This window comes from Stegostoma tigrinum, chromosome 13, assembly GCF_030684315.1.
Source record: "Stegostoma tigrinum isolate sSteTig4 chromosome 13, sSteTig4.hap1, whole genome shotgun sequence".
Classification (NCBI taxonomy): domain Eukaryota; kingdom Metazoa; phylum Chordata; class Chondrichthyes; order Orectolobiformes; family Stegostomatidae; genus Stegostoma; species Stegostoma tigrinum.
In genome coordinates this window covers 43,221,690-43,242,191 of record NC_081366.1, presented here as the reverse complement: position 1 = coordinate 43,242,191, position 20,502 = coordinate 43,221,690, and the positions used below count along the sequence as shown (strand labels likewise).

Below are 20,502 nucleotides of genomic sequence, written 5' to 3'. Positions count from 1 at the left end.
CTGGATTTAAGTTGCAGGTAATTTTCCCAATGCTCCCAATTAGCCTACAGTCGGTAGAAATGGAAAATATGCAAACTTTGTTGGGTGGGATAATGGAGAAGACAAGAGCGAGAGAGAGAGAGAACCTCAAAAGAGAAGTAGAACAAGAGAATTTGTGATCTGCACACATATAGCTTCTTGTACAAAAGCATCAGATTCTGGGATAAATCCTTCCTTGCTTCCAGTTTCATAAATGATCTGCAATCAATTGTGCATCCTTCAAAACAGAAGGCCCACATGATCAGCACAGTCATTTTTAAGCATTACTGGATCCTTCCACTGGGCTGAAATTACAAAATTAAGCCACAAATACAAAGCACTGCATTGTGATATTTTACTACATTGAATTGTTGCATAAATACAAGCCATTGTTTACCAGCTAAAACAAGTTTAAAAGAAAAATTGCATTATATACAAAAGAACAAGACATAACCACAGGTCTATACTAAATTGTTTTATTTTCCACTAATAGCACTTGCTGAATCAAAATATCTTCCACAAGTATTTTCTTAGCTTGCAAGCTTCATTTGAAATAATAGTCAGTCTTTTGTTAAAGCTAGCACCAAGTCAACCATGCAAGATCTCACCACTATGTTGATGACACCACAGTTGCAAACCCTGGGCAAACATGAACAAAACTCTACAAATATGTTATGTATAGCAAGAAAAAATTTGACAGTAACTCTAGACATTTAAATTGCAGATTAAATGACTATGTTTGTGCTAGATTTGTTCTCATTATTTCGCAGTACAACATTTGTGACAGGAAGGTGAAATATGTAATAAAGAAATATTGAGCATTTTGCTATTTGGTTTCTTTCTTTAGAAGGGTTCCATTTATCCCTAAAAATGTTTTTAAAAATTAACTATATTTAACCAGGAAAAGGCTTGCAGTGTCACTTTTCAAATCAATTTGCCTGATGGAGTTGACGTTGAGTTCAGTTTCAACCATAATCTCATTTCCAAGTGGTTAGAAAACGGTCATCGTGTAGAACAGGATTTCCTGCACTGACTTGTATTAATCTCGATATTGAGTTCATGCTTGGGATAGTATGGCTAATGTATTCAATTACATGTCTGTACTTGGGAATGTGCCAATTATATAACAGAATTTATCTTTTGTGCTCTAAAGTTTTACAAATTAAACCCTACTTTTATTAAACTGTTAATTATTTTATTAGAAAACATTCAATTTCAAAAGTATATATTTTCAAATAGTATCATCATTTGGGAAGCAAATGGAGAATCACTTAATTCAATAGCTTTTATTAATATTTTCTCTAAAACAGTTATATATAAATTTGTGTACAGAGCATTAATGCTATGTTACAAACATATGCAATAACTTCCCAGTCATTCTACAATCATTAAACATGCAGATAGCTAGCAGTTCTTGCCAATAAAGTTATGTTCCAACAACTCAGGATTAACTGTTACAAATTCTCTACTCAGATGAAAGGCTTTAGCTTAGGTTTAACCAGATTGCTTTAAATTAATGTACTCCTGGATCTAAGCCTTATATTTGCAATCAAAATAAAACGTATGCATTCCCCAACTGCAGTTTACCAAGTTCCTATAACAAAACCAAATTATGTGGAACTGTTCCAATTGTGATGCATGTTCAGTATTCTGCTAACTGAATCAAAATGTTAAAATCAAAACCATGCTGACACCAAATTGCAAACTCCAGAAGAATCCATATTTTTCTTTAATATTTTATGTATTACAGGTATTGCAACAGTATATGTAGCACATAAAAGAAGTGTTAAAAGGAGAACAAAAAGAAAGCTCTAAAGTAAGGGAGATGAGATGCTCAGTACAGAAGCCAATTGAGATAGAGGACTGATGAGATGAACTGTTCACAATTGCACTTTAGTCCAGTTCAAGATTTTATATTAAGAGCGTGAGCAGATCGTTCATGATGCCAATCACGCAATTTTATATAGCGTGGGCTCTGCAGTTCTGTGATAAACCTTTCTCTGTGGAACATAAGAGAGAGAAAAAGATGAGGAAATAAAAAAAATAAATAAAACAGCAGATTTAAGCTAAGAAAAAAGCCTTATATTCTTCATTACTAAAACTGCAGAAAGATCACAGATTTAGGAATAAATTTAGGTTTGATTTAGTGCAGGCGTACATTCGTATCATTGAAGAGACCATGTTAAATAAACTTCTAAACTGTTCAAATATCATGTGGATTCTGTAATGTCATAAAAAGTCTAGGTCATACATATGTAAAATTGACAATTTATTTTACAGCTAGAGCCAAATACCACACGTGAGAAATGAATCTGCTGATACCACATATACATGATGGAGCTGAAATTAAAGCGGCCAATAAAACAAATATCAAGGAGATAAAGTCACTTCTGAATGGGCTATTACCAAGCCAGAGCAGAAAAAAATCTCCTTGATCAGACTGGTATAGCTTTGATTCCAAATGTATGATCAAGTAACTTTAGCCTTGAACATGAACCAGGACCCAAATGTGCCTGAGTATTCGGAGCATATTTTCTTAAAAAGATTTTGAGAGAGAAAGTCATTACAGAACACAAGATTATTTGGTTCATCAACTGCATGCCAGTCACAAGGGTTACAAGAATCAATTAAGTTAAAAACTCTGCACTCATTGTAAAACTTAATATATTTTTACTGGAGAATTAGAAAAGGAGTCTTTCTGAAACATATGACTTGACCATAAATGTATTTCCAGAAAACTCAGCAGTTTAAATCTTCTTCAGGAACATTGTTACTAACTGTCTGAGCCACTGAAGACCAGGCACTTCACTGGACAAATGCTCATACAGTCACAGGCTCCATTAATTTACACCTGAATTATCTTTCAGCATCCTGGACAGCAGAGAATCCGGTCTGCAATTGGGAACTTTAAAATGGTTTGAATGGGTGGGCAACTTATTCACGTAGACCACGCCAGCTGAATATGGGTTCAGATGAACCTTCGATATCAGGGTTTAGTCAAGGTACATCCATGTTCATTTTAAATTTACAGCTGCCTGTTTTATAGATGTAAAACGAGACAACAGCAAATTTAATTTCTGCAAAGTTATAGCAATTATTGCTTACTGAAACTGGTTCATTTTCAGAGTACTCCAGGATAACCTAGTTTAGTTTATGTTTGGGGTATCAACTCAAATGTTAGGCTTTGAAGTATGTATTTTATCCTTCAATTACACATCACTGATGATCAACACACTGCATTCATTAATGAGTCCTTTGGATTTTTTTGTTCTTTAATTTCAAAGACGTTTTCAACAGATTTTACAGTATTAAGTTTTAATTTCCAGTGAGTGAACACCCCAGTCTGGATTCCTCAAAGTTTATTTTGGTCAGGGAATTCATAGTGATTAGACTCATTTAAGATCCATAGGTAACCAAGAAAAATTAGAGGACTCTCAACTCCCGGTAACTTTTAAACTAACTCCCTAACTATACTTCCACCAAACCATTACCCCCAAGCACTTAAAACAAAGAAAGTTGCACCTTCCTCCAGGTCTGACCAGTGATTCTCACTTTTATCCCCTCCCCCAACCAACATATCAGACATAGAAGAGACCCTTAGCCCTTCAATGTGGTCCTAAACCCTATCACCCTCAACCGACAGATCTGAAACTCCTCCATCCCTCTCCCTTGACCCAACATCATCCCCACCACCCAGCCAACCGGACTTTCTGAACGCTACCCTCTCTCATCTTTGGCTCAACATTCCTCCCTCCATCCCATTACACTCAACAAATACCCAACCTCCAAAAATAAATTCACTTAGCTGGCACGACCTACTTGACCCACTTGGCAACTCATGTGGCACACCACCCCTCACCCAGCATACATACTACTCCATGAACACCCTCCTCTCACCCATATGGCACATTACTTTTCACATACGAGCACTAAATTTGACTTTTATACTTAATCACTCACAGGGGCTGCCAAAGTGGCTAGTTTGTCGCTGGACATGTAAAAAAGAGAGAATACAGCACATTTTCTGCTGTAAAGAGGGGTATGGTTTTTATCTGAACACTCTCTGCTGCTGGATTCAAGGATTCCTAGGCAGGTTCATGACAGGAGGCTCCTGCCCAGGAATCTCCAACACTGAAGACATGTAACGTAGAGTCCCAGAGTCCTACACCACAGAGACAGATCCTTTGGCCCAAACTGCATAACAGTTCCAATAATCCTAGCCTTCCAAAATTTTTTGTTTTGAGGACAATATGTAGTCTTACCCCGCACCCAGTGCCAACCAAAATATCCACCCACACTAACCTCAGTTCCCTGCACTTGGCTCACATCCTTCTAAACATTTCTTATCCATGTATTTGTCCAAACGCCTTTTAAATATTATTAATGTACCCACCTCAGCCACTTCTGCTGGCAGCTCATTCCATATGCATATCACCCTCGGTATAAAAAAGCTGCCCATCAGGTTTCCAACTATTCTTTCCCCCCTTAAACTGATGTTCTTAGTCCTCAATTCCTCAACCCTGGGAAAAAGACTGACTGCATTCACCCTTTTCATGCCTCTCATGATCTTATACACTTCTAACAAGATCTGCCCTCAGTTTCCAGCACACAAAAGAAAAGTCCTGGCTCGTCAATGTCTCCCTATAACCCAGTCCTGTAAGTCCTGGTAACATGCTAGTTAATTACTTCTGTACTCCTTCCAGTTTAATAATATCCTTCCTATAGCAAGGTGATCAAAGATAAGAGTTAGTGAGTAACTAATATATGGTCAATGAGTATTGAAGTGATTTTGCCAAACTCTACATCACAGACTAAGATTAGTACCAACTGTCTGAGCAGGTATATAATCACCACAATGCTTATAGCGGTTGCTGTACAGAGAAAACACAAATTATAACACATCAGTCAGTTACATATTGCAATGCACAACGAGATTGGGGAGCGTGCAGCGTAAGACTATACATTGTCCTTATTAAAAAAAAGTTAGAAGGTTAGGCTTATTGGAACTGCTATAACTGCAGATATAACTTAGCAACCACTATAGCTATATTTTTGTCCTTCCTTTGTACTTATAATGACAGAAATGCAAACTTGTCAGTGTAATTATACTATTCCTCCCAGTCATGGTGTTCACAGAAGAGTGTAATTCTGATCAAACAATCGGATACCTTTAAACAATTCTGACTGTAAATACAAAAATCTGAACGAATGAGGGAAATATCTGGACGTATGTACAAGATAACGCATATAACGTCGTATATAGAAAACGTATAATGGGCTCAACTGAGCAGAATATTCATTAAAGTGTCAAAGTTACTTTTATTTAACGGAATGGCTTATTATACTCCTGTTCCACCAGCAAGATTGGCCTTCACTTTTGTCTTCTACATCTTACCTGGCCTTTTTAACAACGTCATCATCTGGATCGCGCACTGAAATTAATCGGAAAAAAATATGGGGTGCTCAATCAATAGCATGTGCCAATTCAAAGTCAAAAACACAGACTAAAATAGACTTTAAGATTTTTTTACCTGTAATTGGTCATATTGAAATATGATTCCCCATATATTGCTTTCATGCACACTGACATTTCCAGCATAATTGCTCTTTTTGGGGAAAAGAAAATTCTCTATAATTAAATTGATATAATCCGAGATGGGGAGACAGTGATGTAGGGATATTATCTGCCTTGTAATCCACAGAGCCAGGTTTGAGTTCGGAGAATAAAGGTTCAAGTCCAAACATAGAACCTACTGGAATTTAAATTCCATTGTTTAAAATCTGGATCTGAAAACTAGTCTCAGTAATTGCAACTATCAATTGTTGCAAAAACTCATTTGGTTCACCAGCGACATTAATAGAAGCAAGATAATAAAATGTGAGGCTGGACGAACACAGCAGGCCAAGCAGCATCTCAGGAGCACAAAAGCTGACGTTTCGGGCCTAGACCCTTCATCAGAGAGCAAGTTGGTTTTCCTAAAGAATCTAGCCTACATTGATTCAAGAACAACAGGCACATTATCCAAGAGCAATTATGGATGGACAATAAATTTTGCCCTCTTCAACAATATCCACATCTTGTGAAATAATAATCTAAAAAACTAAATATTCATCATGGAAGTCAACTAAGGTTATCTCATGTAATTGAGAAGCAAAGAGTTTACATCAGAACATAGATTAAATTCATAGTCACAAAACCTAGTTGATAGCATAGATTATAATTGCTTATTCCAAATATCTGCATGCAACACATCACCATTTAAATGGATTTCTGAACTAAATTAAATTAAATCATGATTATATGCTTGGGTATTTCTCCAGTTTTGAAGTGAAATAATTCTTGGATAAAATAAATTGCTAACTTAAATTTATCTACTGTTCTAGAAACAGTACTTTTCAATACTTAACAGGAAATTCTCTAACAGCAATCCTGTTTTGCTTTGATTTCTACCTTATTCACATATAACCATGTCCAATGATTATTCAGAAGCACAATATAAGCTTGAAGTCATCAATAACTGATGCATTAAGATATTTGGTGTTCCTGAATTTACTCATACTGACTTTTTGCATAAAAACTGAAGTGATAAATTAGTTGAGTTTAATTTCATTATTTTGTAACCTATAGTGAAATTACTAGCTTATACTCTTTATTTATGCTTATACCCCAATCACAGTCACACTAATAGCCTCAGTCTCCTAACTGCCATGCTATGCACCTCCAAATATCCAAAACTGTGGTCCTTACATATGTAATTCATTAGCTCCAACTTCTCCACCCTCCCATTACTTCCCATTTTGAATCGTTTCCATCCACAGCCTTATTCCAACATTATCTCAGCAACATGCTCCCAAACTTGTATCCATGAATAATCTGATTTTCTGACTTTGGCCTCTGGTGTATTTCACTCCATCTAACAACGAGAGACTTCATGGCTGTACTTCAGTCCCCAATTGCAACTATTTTGACATTTTATTCATAAGATGCATCACACAGTTGATCTTCAGCATTTGCAGATGTGGATAGTAACCAATTATGTCCTGAAATAACTATTTGACATGCATGTTTGTTACATCATTATGTATTAATGATGCCAATAGACTTACTGAAGTCTGTACCAGTCAACTGAGCAAGGATACGGAAAGAGCGAGACTGTGTTGTCCCTGTTTTTGGCTGCCAATCCTCAGTGTCCACCATTAGTCGCTTCTTACTTGCGTCATTGGGGATGATAACACGTTGGTCAGCTTTGACAGAATGCCTAAATTATGTGGTTGATGAGTTTAAAAGCAATCAGACAGAGAAAGAAGTGAAGGGAAGAGAGACAAAGCAAAAGCAATAGTAAAGTGTGAGTATGACCTCAGGACATTCCACTGCATTTCACAGCTAGCTTTGATGGGATTCACTGTTATGATGCAGGGTAAGTTCCTGTCATTTTCACCAAGTTTTGTCTCCCAAACAGCAACAAGATGATCCATTTTGTTTTTTTAAGTGATATTGGCTGAAGGATAAGTACTAACTGAAAGATCATAGGAATTAATTACCTGCTACTCTTCGAATAACCTCATGGGATCTTTTACATCTCCCTTACAGAGCAGCCAGAGCTTTATATAACAACTCAAATGAAAGACAGCACCATTAACTGTGCCAACTTGGATTATGTGTTCATGTCTCTGGAGTAAGACTTGAAATCAGAACCTTTTACTTCAGTAGCAAGAATGCTACTAACTCAAAGCTGACATCTAAAACCTTCAGAAAAAAAAGAACAGTAAGCACTCTCACTGCAACTACTACTAAAAAGGCAGAAAGGTTCCATTCAGTAAATACCACATAGAGGAAGATCTGAAGTGCTACATTATATTTTAACCTGTTACAGAATGTTTCTCACTTTAAGATTATTTGTTGCTCACCATCTTGTTACAGCAAAAGACAGAAAACAGTCATAACCTGATTTCAGAGATGTCTAACAGTATTTTCCATTTACAAAACAAAATCATCCGAGAAAAAGGCAACGGTAATCAATTTAAGAAAATGTCACAAGACAACTGGAAGCATGTGACAGCAACCAAGCTCTGATGTATTTTGGGTTGAGTTCTGCTACAATTAGTTCAAAACAATTTCCCGTCAAATGGCACTTTTCACAAAATTCAACTAATGCATTTCTCTTCATACACCTCCTGTTAAATTTTGAAATTAAACACTAAGGTTAAAATTGGAAAATAACCTTTTCCATTGATCTTGGATTGATAGAAAACGAAATGGTGCTTTTAGAGCACAAAGTTCTAATACACAGGTATTGGGAGAAATTAGAAAGATTTTCACAAGTATAGGCACAAGATTATTAATTCAGATAGCAGCTTCAATGAGCCAGCAAGACAGTCCTGGAGCACCATTCTGTATCTAGTAGATCTCATCAGAACACACAGATGCACAAAAATAAATTCGACCAACAGGCCACATCATTTTGAAGGTTATTAAATATTCAAGAATTATTTTGAAAGAATAATATTCAGGAGATTTTTCTTAAAGTGAGAAAAAAAAACAACACTGCATTTCAATTGAGTAACTTTGATATATTCAACTCTCTTAACACTGACTCCAGCTGCTACTTAATTACATCTCATCAAACAGGGGCAACAGTATCAAAAATTGTATAAGAGATAATGGGAACTGCAGATGCTGGAGAATCCAAGATAATAAAATGTGAGGCTGGATGAACACAGCAGGCCAAGCAGCATCTCGGGAGCACAAAAGCTGATGTTTCGGGCCTAGACCCTTCATCAGACAGGGGGATGGGGTGAGGGTTCTGGAATAAATAGGGAGGGAGGGGGAGGCAGACCAAAGATGGAGAGAAAAGAAGATAGGTGGAAAGGAGGGTATAGGTGGGGAGGTAGGGAGGGGATGGGTCAGTCCAGGGAAGATGGACAGGTCAAGGAGGTGGGATGAGGTTAGTAGGTAGGAAATGGAGGTGCGGCTTGGGGTGGGATGAAGGGATGGGTGAGGGGAAGAACAGGTTAGGGAGGCAGAGACAGGCTGGACTGGTTTTGGGATGCAGTGGGGGGGGGGGGGGAGAGGGCAAGAGCTGGGCTCGTTGGGTGATGTAGTGGGGGAGGGGACAAACTGGGCTAGTTTTAGGATGCGGTGGGGGAAGGGGAGATTTTGAAGCTGGTGAAGTCCACATTGATACCATTGGGCTGCAGGGTTCCCAAGTGGAATATGAGTTGCTGTTCCTGCAACCTTTGGGTGGCATCATTGTGGCACTGCAGGAGGCTCATGTTGGACATGTCATCTAAAGAATGGGAGGGGGAGTTGAAATGGTTCGCGACTGGGAGGTGCAGTTGTTTGTTGCGAACCGAGCGGATGTGTTCTGCAAAGCGGTCCCCAAGCCTCCGCTTGGTTTCCCCAATGTAGTATCAAAAACTTCCTTTATCACATTATTCTGAGTAATCAAAGAATGCCACCAGTATTTCATTGAGTCATGCAGATCAGGAAGACTATGTAGATCACAAAACAAAATCCAATTACCCAAAAGGTACACTCCTCTGCAATATGGCAAACCAGTTAAATTATATTCTTGTGTGAGTGCACACCAAACTAAAAACACTATTTTTTTGCATGGCAACTCCAGCTTATATATGCTTGAAAATTCTGAAACACTCCTCCAACCTCCCAACACAGCCGTTCTTTCCTCTCAGATTGTCACATGACAACTTAGTCATAGTGTCAGAGATATGCAGTGCACAAACGACCTTTCTTTGATCCAACTTGTCCATGCTGACCCGATATCCTGAATAAATCTGGGCCCATTTGCCAGCATTTGGCCCATATCCCTCTAAACTCTTCCTATTGAAATACCCATCGACATGCCTTTTAAACGTTGTAATTCTACCAGCCTCCACCACTTCTTCAGGTAGCTCATTCCATACACTCACCACCCCCAATGTGAAAACACTGCCTCTTAGGCCCCTTTTAAATCTTTCCCCTTTCATCTTGAAACCTACACTCTCTAGTTTATTCCTCCACCCCAGGGAAAAGACTTTGTCCATCAACCTTATCCATGCACCTCATGATTTATAAACTTCTATAAAGTCATTCCTCAGCCTCCAGCGCTCTAGGGAAAATATCCCCGATCTATTCAGCCTCTCCCTATAGTTCAATCCCTCTAACACTAGCAACATCCTTGAAAATCTTTTCTGAACTTTTTCAGGTTTTACAACATCCTTACAATAGCAAAGAGGCCAGAATTACACACAATATTCCAAAAGCGGCCTAACCAATGTCCAGTACAGCAACAACATGACCTCCCAACTCCTACACTTAATCAAGGTGTTCTGAGGAAGAGTCACCAGATCAGAAATGTTAACTGTTTTTTTCCTTCACAGATGTTACCAGACCTGCTGAGCTTTTCCAGCAACTTTGTTTTTATTCCTGATTTACAGCATCTGCTGTTCTTTTGGTTCCTATACTTAATGCACTGGCCAATAAAAGGCAAGCATACCAAATGACTTCTTCATTATCCTATCTACCTGTGATTGCACTTCCAAAGGAACTATGAACCTGTTATGACCTACATTCATTTCTTAACCGCATGCTACTTGGACAAGACAGAATGGTAATTTATGAAAACCAAAACAAAGGGGTGGAACACAAAATGATCAGGACAACCTTGATATTCAGTTTGTTGATTTTGTACTGATTCAATTTATGGAACTAAATGAAAAGCCTGAACTGCTCAAAACAAAAATTAAAGAAATCTTCATGCAATTTAAAGGCACACAGATATTTGGATTTTCTGTTCAAAGAAAAAATAAAAATCAACCCTGGAAAGGCAGCCAAGTTTATACAAGTTCAAACCATGCTAAAGATTTACAATGTTTGCAAAAGAAACATTTTTAAAATGCAAGATGTTAAAATTAAGAAATTGCACAATTGCCCCATAGTTATGTTTTAATTCTTGGTAAAACTTGACCATTTACATTCCACACAACGGCAAGGAATTGAAAGCCAACCATGTTCAGGTTTGCAATTTTCATGCTTGCTCTACTTACCTATAGTCAGCAAGATCGTAAAGCATTTCTTCATCTCTAAGAACATGAAACTTGGGACGATTCTCAGATTTCTCCTCATTTTCACTGAATGCATTACAGTACAAAATCAAAGTACGAACAAGTTAAAAAGGCATGACAAGCTCCAGGACAGAAGCAACAAAAAGAAAATTGATGACTAGAAAGTGAAGAAAATATAATTATCAATAGCAATTTTAAAAAAAAGTGAACAGACTGATTTTTAATTCCTACGTGGGATGTCTGCTTTCTTATCAAGGTCCACATTTGAGTTAATTAGGTCTCAAGGCCATTTCAGGGCATTCATAAGTCAGAAACATTTCCATGGATCTGGAGTCATAGGTAAGCCAGACTAGGTGCAGATAACAGACTTCACTCACTAAGGGGCAGTAATGAACCAGATGCATTTAAAAAAAATCAAAATAGTTTCAATTAGACTAGCATTTTCTGAAAATAAAGTCCCTCAAAGCTGAGAACAAAAAAACCCACTAAGTCATCAGTCAGCAACTGGCTTGGTACAGCTCGCAATATGCATGTTTTAATGCCAACTTTCAAATTGATTAAAAATCCAACTCTATGAGCAAAAGGTTAATTCTTAAATTTCAATTTTTAAAATGCTGGGCCAGCATTTTTTGTTCATCTCTATTTGCCCTTGAAAAGATAGTCGCAAGCTTCCTTCTTGTACTACTCTGGTCCATGTGCTGTAGATTGACCCATAATGTTATCAGGAAGGGAATTCCAGAATTCTGAAACAGATACAGTGACGTACAATGTTATATTTCCAAGTCAGGATTGAGAGTAGCTTGGAAGGGAGTTTGCAGGTGGTGGTCTTCCCATGTGTCTGCTGCCCTTGTCCTTCCAGATTGTTGGGTTATGGGGTCAGAAGGTGCTGTCTAAGAATCTTTGCTCAATTTCTGCAGTGCATCTTGTAGATAATACACACTGCTGCTACTGGGCATCAGTGGCGGACAGGGCAGTTTTTTTTTGGAAATGTGGTGCAAATCAACCAGGTTGCTGTGTCCTGAATAGTATCAAGCTTAGAGTGTCGTTGGAGCTGCACCAATCCAGGAAAGCGGGGAGTATTCTATCATACTCCTGACCTTGTGCCTTGTAAATGGTGGCCAGGCTCTGGGGGCTCAGGAGGTGAGTGATTCACTGCAATATTCATACCCTTTGACCGGCTTTTGTAAACCCATATTTATGTGCTGAGTCCATTTGAGTTTTTGGTCAATAGTTGGCCCCCCGGACACTGATAGTGGGTGTTTCAGCAATGATAACACCATTCAATGTCAAGGGACAGAGGTTAGATTGTCTTTTATTGGAGTTGCTCACTGCTTGGTTTTTATGTGGCATGAATATTACTTGCCACTTGTCAGGCCAATTCTGGGTATTGTCCAAATCTTGCTGCATTTGAACATGGTCTGCTTCAGTATCAGAGGAGGGGTGAATGGGGCTGAACATTGATTGTGCAATCATCAATAAACATCACCACTTTTGACTTTATGATGAAAGGACGGACGTTAAATGATGCAGCTGAAGACAGTTGGCCTAGGGCACCACTCTGAGGAACTCCTATAGAGGAAACCGCCATCCAATAACCACAACAATCTGCTTACGTGCATGAATGACTCCAGCCAGCAGAAATTTTGCCCGCTGATACTCACTGCTTCCAGTTTTGCTAGGGCTCTTTGATGCCACACTCAGTCAAATGCAGCCTTGATGTCAAGAGCTGTCACTCTCACTTCAGTAATGGAGTGTGTGGAAAGGTATGAGATGTTTCTTAAAATACATTATTTGAAAACATTATGCCTTTATTATTTGTGCCAGTTCTTAAAAAAGTCAGTCATCTGCAACTATTCTTTTTAAGATTATAAAAAAACATTATGATAACACTCGTATTTGGAAAATCATTGTCATATGGCGTTTGAAATGTTTACATGGAATCTAAAATAATACTGCTTGCTAATTGACAAAATGCTGAACTCTAATTGAAGCATTTTGTAATAGAGAGAGAAGGAAATGCAATAAATAGACCAGACTGCTGGATGGAACGATAAGGCAATTATAAGTACTGATGACTTAATTCTGAAGCACTTCAAATATGCTACTTCATAGATAGAGTGATGCAAGATTAAAAGGAGGCAAACGAGGAATGTCTGTAAAGATCTAGGACCAGACTAGATATGCCCATCATTCTGCCATTCATATTTGTAGATCCAATTTCACTTAACAATTGTGTTAAAGTAATAGGCTTTTAGTCTTCAAACAGCTAGTTACACTGATTAAAGAATCCAATGAAAACTTTAAGGATGAAAGATGGATCGCATTTTAGTTCAGCCTTTCTTCCCTTGCCACTTACAAAGTAAGGCTGTGTAGATCAACTGTAGTTGCAAACAATGGCAAGATACTTTTTGAAAAAAGTGATTCATGCATTAATTCATCCTTCTGACCCCTAACCCCAACAGCTGGAGCATCCAAATGTTTGCTGTTACAATAAAACCACAGGTCTCCAAAGTATGGGGTCATTAATAGTTGCCAGCATGGCATCAGTTATCTGCTCCTCATTTGTGCACTGTGACTTATTTACTGCTATCGCTCTGAAATCAGTACTTGTATCCTTGGATGTAAAGATTCACCAAACAGTATACAAACATTGTTTGCATCACAAAACATAAGAAATTTGCTTTATTCTGAATGACTAACAGTAACATCAAAATACTTTTTCAGACTTAGATATTTAGACAGTCAGATAATTAAAAATACCAATGGAGATATTAATGTGGGACCTGAAAAGTTATGTAGAAGACAAAACAATAAAAATAAAAGTTGCAAACTCAAGTCCTACAGTTTCACCCTGATGTATAGGGATCTGTGGAATTAGCTCCCTACAGGTCAATTACAGCTCCCATGTCTACAGTTCCAAGCTTATGCTGTGCAAGTATGGGAGGAATTCAGTTAAGAGGAGGGTCCATTGAAAGCACCGGTAGAAAAAAAAATAGATTTTAAAGAAATGCATTGACTTCACGATTCCGGAATGAATTGCAGAGAATAGGACCAAACAACTTAAACTGGAACAAAACATGGTTAAACAAAGGGAAATAGAAAACAAGAGGGAATGAGACCATGAAAGAACGGTGGAGTGCATGTAAGGCTGAACATCGCTGTAATGTTAGACTAGAATCAAAGGTGATGGAGACATTAGCAAATGAGGATGCAGTTTTTTTTCTTAAAAAATGGTGCTGAAAAAGAGAAAGCCAATGTGGATTGTGAAGAGATGGGCAAAAGGAGTTTTGGAATTGAAGTAACATCGATATTATGACCTAGCAAGTTCATTGGAGAAATGGTTCAAGCTGATGAAGGCAGTGAATTAATGCCATGAGTAAACAGGGTTGCATTGGTCTGATGTTTCAATAAGACTCAAAATAAAAGTAACTAGAGAACACACATTTCACTTTCGGCTCTGGACTGAATGAAATACCAGTGTATGATATTGGAATTTGTTTCCGTGTGATCAAACAAGGAGTGAATTGTCTGTTGGAAGTCAAAAAATTGAAGCATCAATTATCCATTCTCCAATTAGAAAATAATTGGCTTCTCGGAAACTTACCAGTCTATCACGTTACAGAGGCAATTGTGGAACTGTGTAAAATGGAATTGGAGCTTGTGATTAACAACATACATATGAAAGCTTATTCCATACTTGTGGACGATGAACAATGAAACTGCTGAGAAGTTGTGACAGGGTTTGACACGGGCCAACAGAAAATTTTGAAATGCAATTTTCCAAAAGCCATACTAAAACGAATACATTAACTCTTTGTCTCTCCACAGACGCAGCCAGACCTGGCTGAGATTTTCCAGCATCTTTTTTTTTTATTTGAAGATCTCCAGCATCATTTTTTTAGACAAATTAGTGTTGCGTTCTCTTTACCATGATAACTTCTGTAAGTAATGCCCTTTAACTAATGTTAATGGGGTCCCCACATCATCTCTGCATCCATCATATTAAGATGCTTGCAATATCAACCAAGTAATTTTTATAGTATTCACCTCATGCAGCAATACACCAGAGAAACAGGGACATTTTAGTAATCTGCACAGTGTCCTGTCTCCACAGAGTTGAGTTTTACTGTTCATTTTATTTGCCTTTTATCAACCCCTTCAACACTTTGCCACCTCTCAAACCCATGCTCCAAACTGTTTCCAGCATCTCAAGTTAAAGTATCGTTGTTACATCAAAGAGTTCTTCTTGTATTCAACTTATTCTCCCTCCTTCAAATACATTTCAACTTCACATTCTAACCAATAAGCATGTTGTGCACAACTATGTAGTTAGACTTCTATGTAGCTTAGCATCAGACTTTAATTCAACAGTTGATATGCAGTACTCCAATTTGAAGTGAAATTGAAAATGCTTCCTGGAGAATTTTGAGACAACCATTATGAAAGGTAGTGAACTTGATAGAAAAATAAAAATACCGAGCTGAACTAATCAATGGGTGAAACAGAAAAGCAATAATGTATCTCAGTTAAGATATTACAAATTTATTTATATTTTATTTTGAAAATCTCTCTCTCTCTTTCTCTCTCTGGAAGCAAATATAGAGGCTTTGTTTACAACAGAAAAAACTAAAAATTACTATCTTAAGGCATCTATGATTGTGCCCTTCTACAGTAAATTAGAGTATGCCACCCATATTAGATAAGTACAAAGAAAATGTACTAACTTGATTAGAGTATCCACCTGAAGAAAAAGAAAAATGTACAAGATGAGTTGAATATGAGTGATAGCCAAAAGTTTTTAAATAAGATTGAAAAAGAGAAAATGGCAGTGTAAATAAAAGGATTTAAAGATTCAGGGCTAGATACAGATGGAGGAGGAAGACAGTCTACAGTATCATATATCATATTAGTAACATTCAAGTTTGCCAAAAGACTACATTTCCCTTCGTTGTTTTATCAATAATCTGCAACTGTTTCAAATATCCTTTTCACTTCCTTCTGCATTGTCACGTATGAAAATAGTGAATAATCAGTGAGTCAAAAATATACCTTTGTGTCACCAGAATTGTGGAAAGTCATAACATTTAGTGTCTTCACTATCCGTAAGATTAGCTGACTGTAAAATATTCAAACACACTATTATAAACATCCTGAGAAACAGGTATCATGTGATTCCACTTGACTAATTTGACAGCTCTGTTGACTACATGTATTAGGTACATGCTGAAATTTCCTCCTCCATTCAAAGCATCCATCACAATTTAAGAGAAAAGCCAAGTATTTCTCTTCTTGCCTGTTGTTTTACTTCACAATGCAAGCCGAACTGAAAGTGTCAACCATTTTATGCTGACAATTTACACTTATGTTCTGGAGCCTCTTATGAGAATACATATTGCAGACAAACAAGAGAACAAAAACCGTAAGCAAATCTTTAATTGTAAGAAACTTAGTACACCAATAGGGAAACAAAAGTTCTTGTTTTAAGTCACAGTTTGGTACAATGACTGTAACTGTTATTTGGTCAAACAGTCAGGAATACATGTGTTAAAAAAAAGTAGAACTTTTTCTATTCCCACTATTGCATTAATCCATACATTGACAACAGGAGTAATTAGCTCAGTTGGTTGGGTGGCCATTTTGCACTGCCTGGTGTGGCCGAAAGTGTGGGATTAATTCCTGCATCAGTGAAGGTTATCATGAAAAACAACCTCTTTCTCAACCTCTTCCCTCGCCGGAGGCACGATGACCCTGAGGTTTAACCATCACCATTCATCTCTATCTAATCAGAGAGCAGCCTTGTGGTCCAGTAGGACAATGGCATGGTTACCTTTTACCTTTACATTGACAATGTGGATTAGTCAAATTCAACATGCCACCTCCCTGTAATTAGTGAATATTTAAAATTGACAAAACACTGCCAGTTAGCCATTTTCTAAACTTAGCCACACTCATTAAATATATTCACAACATGCAAAAAAAAACTAAGTAAGGCCACTTGATTATTTTTAGAAAATAAGCACAAAATCAGTTTGATTTTTTTGGTGGTACCACACAATCGGACAAAAGTGAATCAGCAAGACTTGCAAGATTTTCTTTCCTATTGATCTTTGTGTTGATGCTGAAAACAAATTTCACACCTCATTGTAAAATTCTTAATTTCATTTAAAGTAAAAATCTTGCAGTAGTCATAATTAACATTTTGAAGGACACTTTCTCCAGGAACTCAAATTAACAAAAACAAACTTATGACATGAAGCCCCAGCATGTAATTAAATAATTTGTTGTACCTCTGCATGTGTCTGAGATTTTGTTGGCTGCATGCTTACTTTTTCAACTTGATCAAAATTATAGAGCAGATTTAGGGTTTCAGAGTTAGGAGAACAATATTTTGCATCAGCCACAGATATTTTGACATACATATCTTGACAAACACTACCAAAGCTTGCTAACTGAAGCAGTAGGTATGCATTCAAAGGGCCCAATATAGGCCAAGATAAATATATGCCTTTCCAAGTATGGACCTGTGTTGGGTAAGCAGTACTGCATACTTGTTGAATATGACCCTGACCAGTAAGCTCCTTGATAATTTCTTAAAAAAGAAATGTCACAGTTTGCACACGTTACTACAGCCAATCCACAGTTCCAACACAGTAATCTCATGCCAGACTGTTGCGTGTACTTAATCAACAAGTGACAATCTAAATGGAATTAGAGCACACAAATCTAGAACACCTTAGATTAATCAAGTACAACACAATCTGGAAAACAATTTTGTCTGAAATATTTCAAAGTACTATGCACGATAACCAATGCAAATAGATTAATGAGACAGGAAACCTCTATTGATACAAAATGCAAATGCACTCAGCACAGTTGATTAATTAAATTGTTCCAAAATACTTTTGTGAATACTAGATGAAGCAAAAGCAAATCATGGGGAGTTACTTTCAAACAGCAGTGAATTGTGAAACATTTTGCTCACACTGGAAAGGTCACACCTTTAACAAACTTGAAAAATTGCTTCCTTCTTTGGGAATCTAGGATAGTTTGAACAGTCATGCATCATGCAGAAGGTATTCTGATATAATTCATTGATATGTTAAGCATAAATAAAATCAAATTTTTGTGGGCACTTTGATTAAGGCAGTTGTCATTTGAGAGAGGAAAATCTATTGCTGAGGCACTGTGGTTTTTAACTCCAGTTGGTTGTAATTTGTATTTCATCCAGTAGAAACAAAGCTCAGCACTTGGCCACAAAGAATCTTCCCACTTAGTTCTGAAATGCCTGAGTAGTTAAGACATTTCCTAAAAAATTGTTGATTTTTTTAAAAAAGAGAGGCTTAGCAATGGACCTTCCTCTCCAGTGCAATGATTTTGAAACAGCATTTGTGATATATTTTATTGACAGGTTTATATGCACATTCTGACATACCCATTTGGATGCTGCAGTGTGGTTGCAGTTGAGCTGTGTTTTTCTGTGGTTGTGCCATATTGTTGTGTCTGGGATGCAGGTGTGATGCTAGGCAAAGCAGAAGGTGGAGTATATAGGGATACAGGTTTGTAGCTCACTGACTTTATTGGTGTCCCTGAATTTGAACTTTCCGTAGTTGTAACACCAAATGGTCTTGCTGTCTTATTCAATGGCATGCTGGAGTCAAACGAGTACTTCGGAACAGAAGGTGCAGTAAGCATAAAATCCTGAGCAAAAGAAACACACAAAAACTCAAAAAACACCACAAGCAACATGCAGTTATACAGTCAGTCAGTCATTGAGGCAAGACTCAAGCACCATGGAGCTATCTATTAGTTATCGTTATTTAAGAATGTAATTGCAAATCACTGAAGGGCCAATTTAGAAATCCAAGCTGCATGAATACTGAAGGTCAAAAGGTAATTCATTACGTAACATATGCTAATAATTTACACTTGGCCATTGCAAAAATATTCTCAACTTGTCCCTAGAGAACAGCTCTCCATAACAAACACGTTCCCTTGTCATACATTCCGACAAATATGCAATTACATAATGGTTGTCTTAAAAACAGACACATAAATACTTGAATCCTCAGCAACAGGAGATGACCAGTTCAATACACTGATGGGAAAGTAGTGGTTTGAAGTTGCAGACTACTGAATGCATAAGCAGGTATTTTAACTGATTAAATCAAATTGTAATCCTAATTAGGTACAAATAGGTTTAGCACAATAGACCATTGGGATTATCGTGCAAGCACTTCTAAAGGTTTGATTTCATCATGACTTTATTGTAAAAGTAGAGCTGTTAACTCAACATTGCACTGGTGATAAAATCTTGGGTCACCACAGAAATCTACGTCTAGTCCGATACACTAGTGTCTGACTTTAAGTAGCAAAGCCTTGCTATTTTGCCACATGTATCCACTAAACTCTCCAGGCAGACCGACAGATTTTGAGAATCTTAGACTGAATCTGACAGCAGTCTCCATTCTTTAGTATCCTGGCTTATGCATACAATAACTGCCAGGAGACCGTAGTGAACTATATCCTCCTTCAAAATCAAATCAGCAATAGATAGGGAAGAAAAATTGAAATACGGAGGAACATCTACCAGAAATTCAAATATACTTTGACCTTGGATCTTGGACAACATGAACTGCAAACTAAAAATTCAACTAAAATACCATTTATCATTTGAAAGAGAACTGGAGATGGAAACCTAGAAATTTTAGAATGTCGTCATTGCTAGCCTAGTACTGAAATGCAATTAACCTCCATTCTGGTGTCAGTAATAACCTTTAACTGAGTTGATTACTTTCACAGCTAGATTATATCAATGTAGCTTTGGAGTATGTTAATAGCTCTGCTTAACTGAGCCTTGAACAAGGTGGAGGGGGAATCCTGACACATCCAAAATACTTTGCCAAATGTGAACTTTACTCAGCAGTTAAATTCTATGGACAGAGGGTTGTGGAGGAAGTTACAGAGACAGGGATGCAGGGGTTTGTCAACAGTTTTGAGAACAAAAATGTGAATTTAAAAACAAGAGAAGTGTTGCTTAACCAGGAAGCGATGTTGATCAGTGGATCTGGGAGCAAGGGGTGATCGAAGCTTAAGACATGGACAGAGTTTCAAACAAGCTTAAGTTTATATATGGTAGAATTATAGGGGGTTGGCTGAGAGCATTGAATAATCAAGTCAAGGCAAAAAAAGGTATGGATGAGGATTTCAACATGTCACTTAATTTTCCGCTACTCATTCTGAAACTAAGAAATTACATTAAAAAAAACTACCCAAGTCTTTGAGCAAGATGGCAACAACTCCTTGAGTTAGTGTATGAAATTTAGCTAATTTTGTCTGTCATGTACAAAGTGTAATAATTAGCAACTGTATTTAGTATGCAACCACGCAGAAATATTTTCTAACTCACTGGCAGTTCACTAG

At 37.4% G+C, this 20,502-nt stretch overlaps 1 protein-coding gene across 3 annotated transcripts in view; it reads right to left on the bottom strand.

Moving 5' to 3' along the window:
* The window catches only part of pdlim7 (PDZ and LIM domain 7), a 127,061-nt gene that overhangs the window by 44,596 nt on the left and 61,963 nt on the right, over positions 1-20,502 (bottom strand). For 2 of the 3 annotated variants that reach the window (XM_048543136.1, XM_059650721.1), the window contains one exon: positions 18,515-18,780. In XM_048543136.1, the coding sequence (XP_048399093.1) occupies positions 18,515-18,780 (266 nt within the window). The remainder of the gene's footprint in view (positions 1-18,514; positions 18,781-20,502) is intronic. The other variant, XM_048543137.1, reaches the window with a different exon arrangement.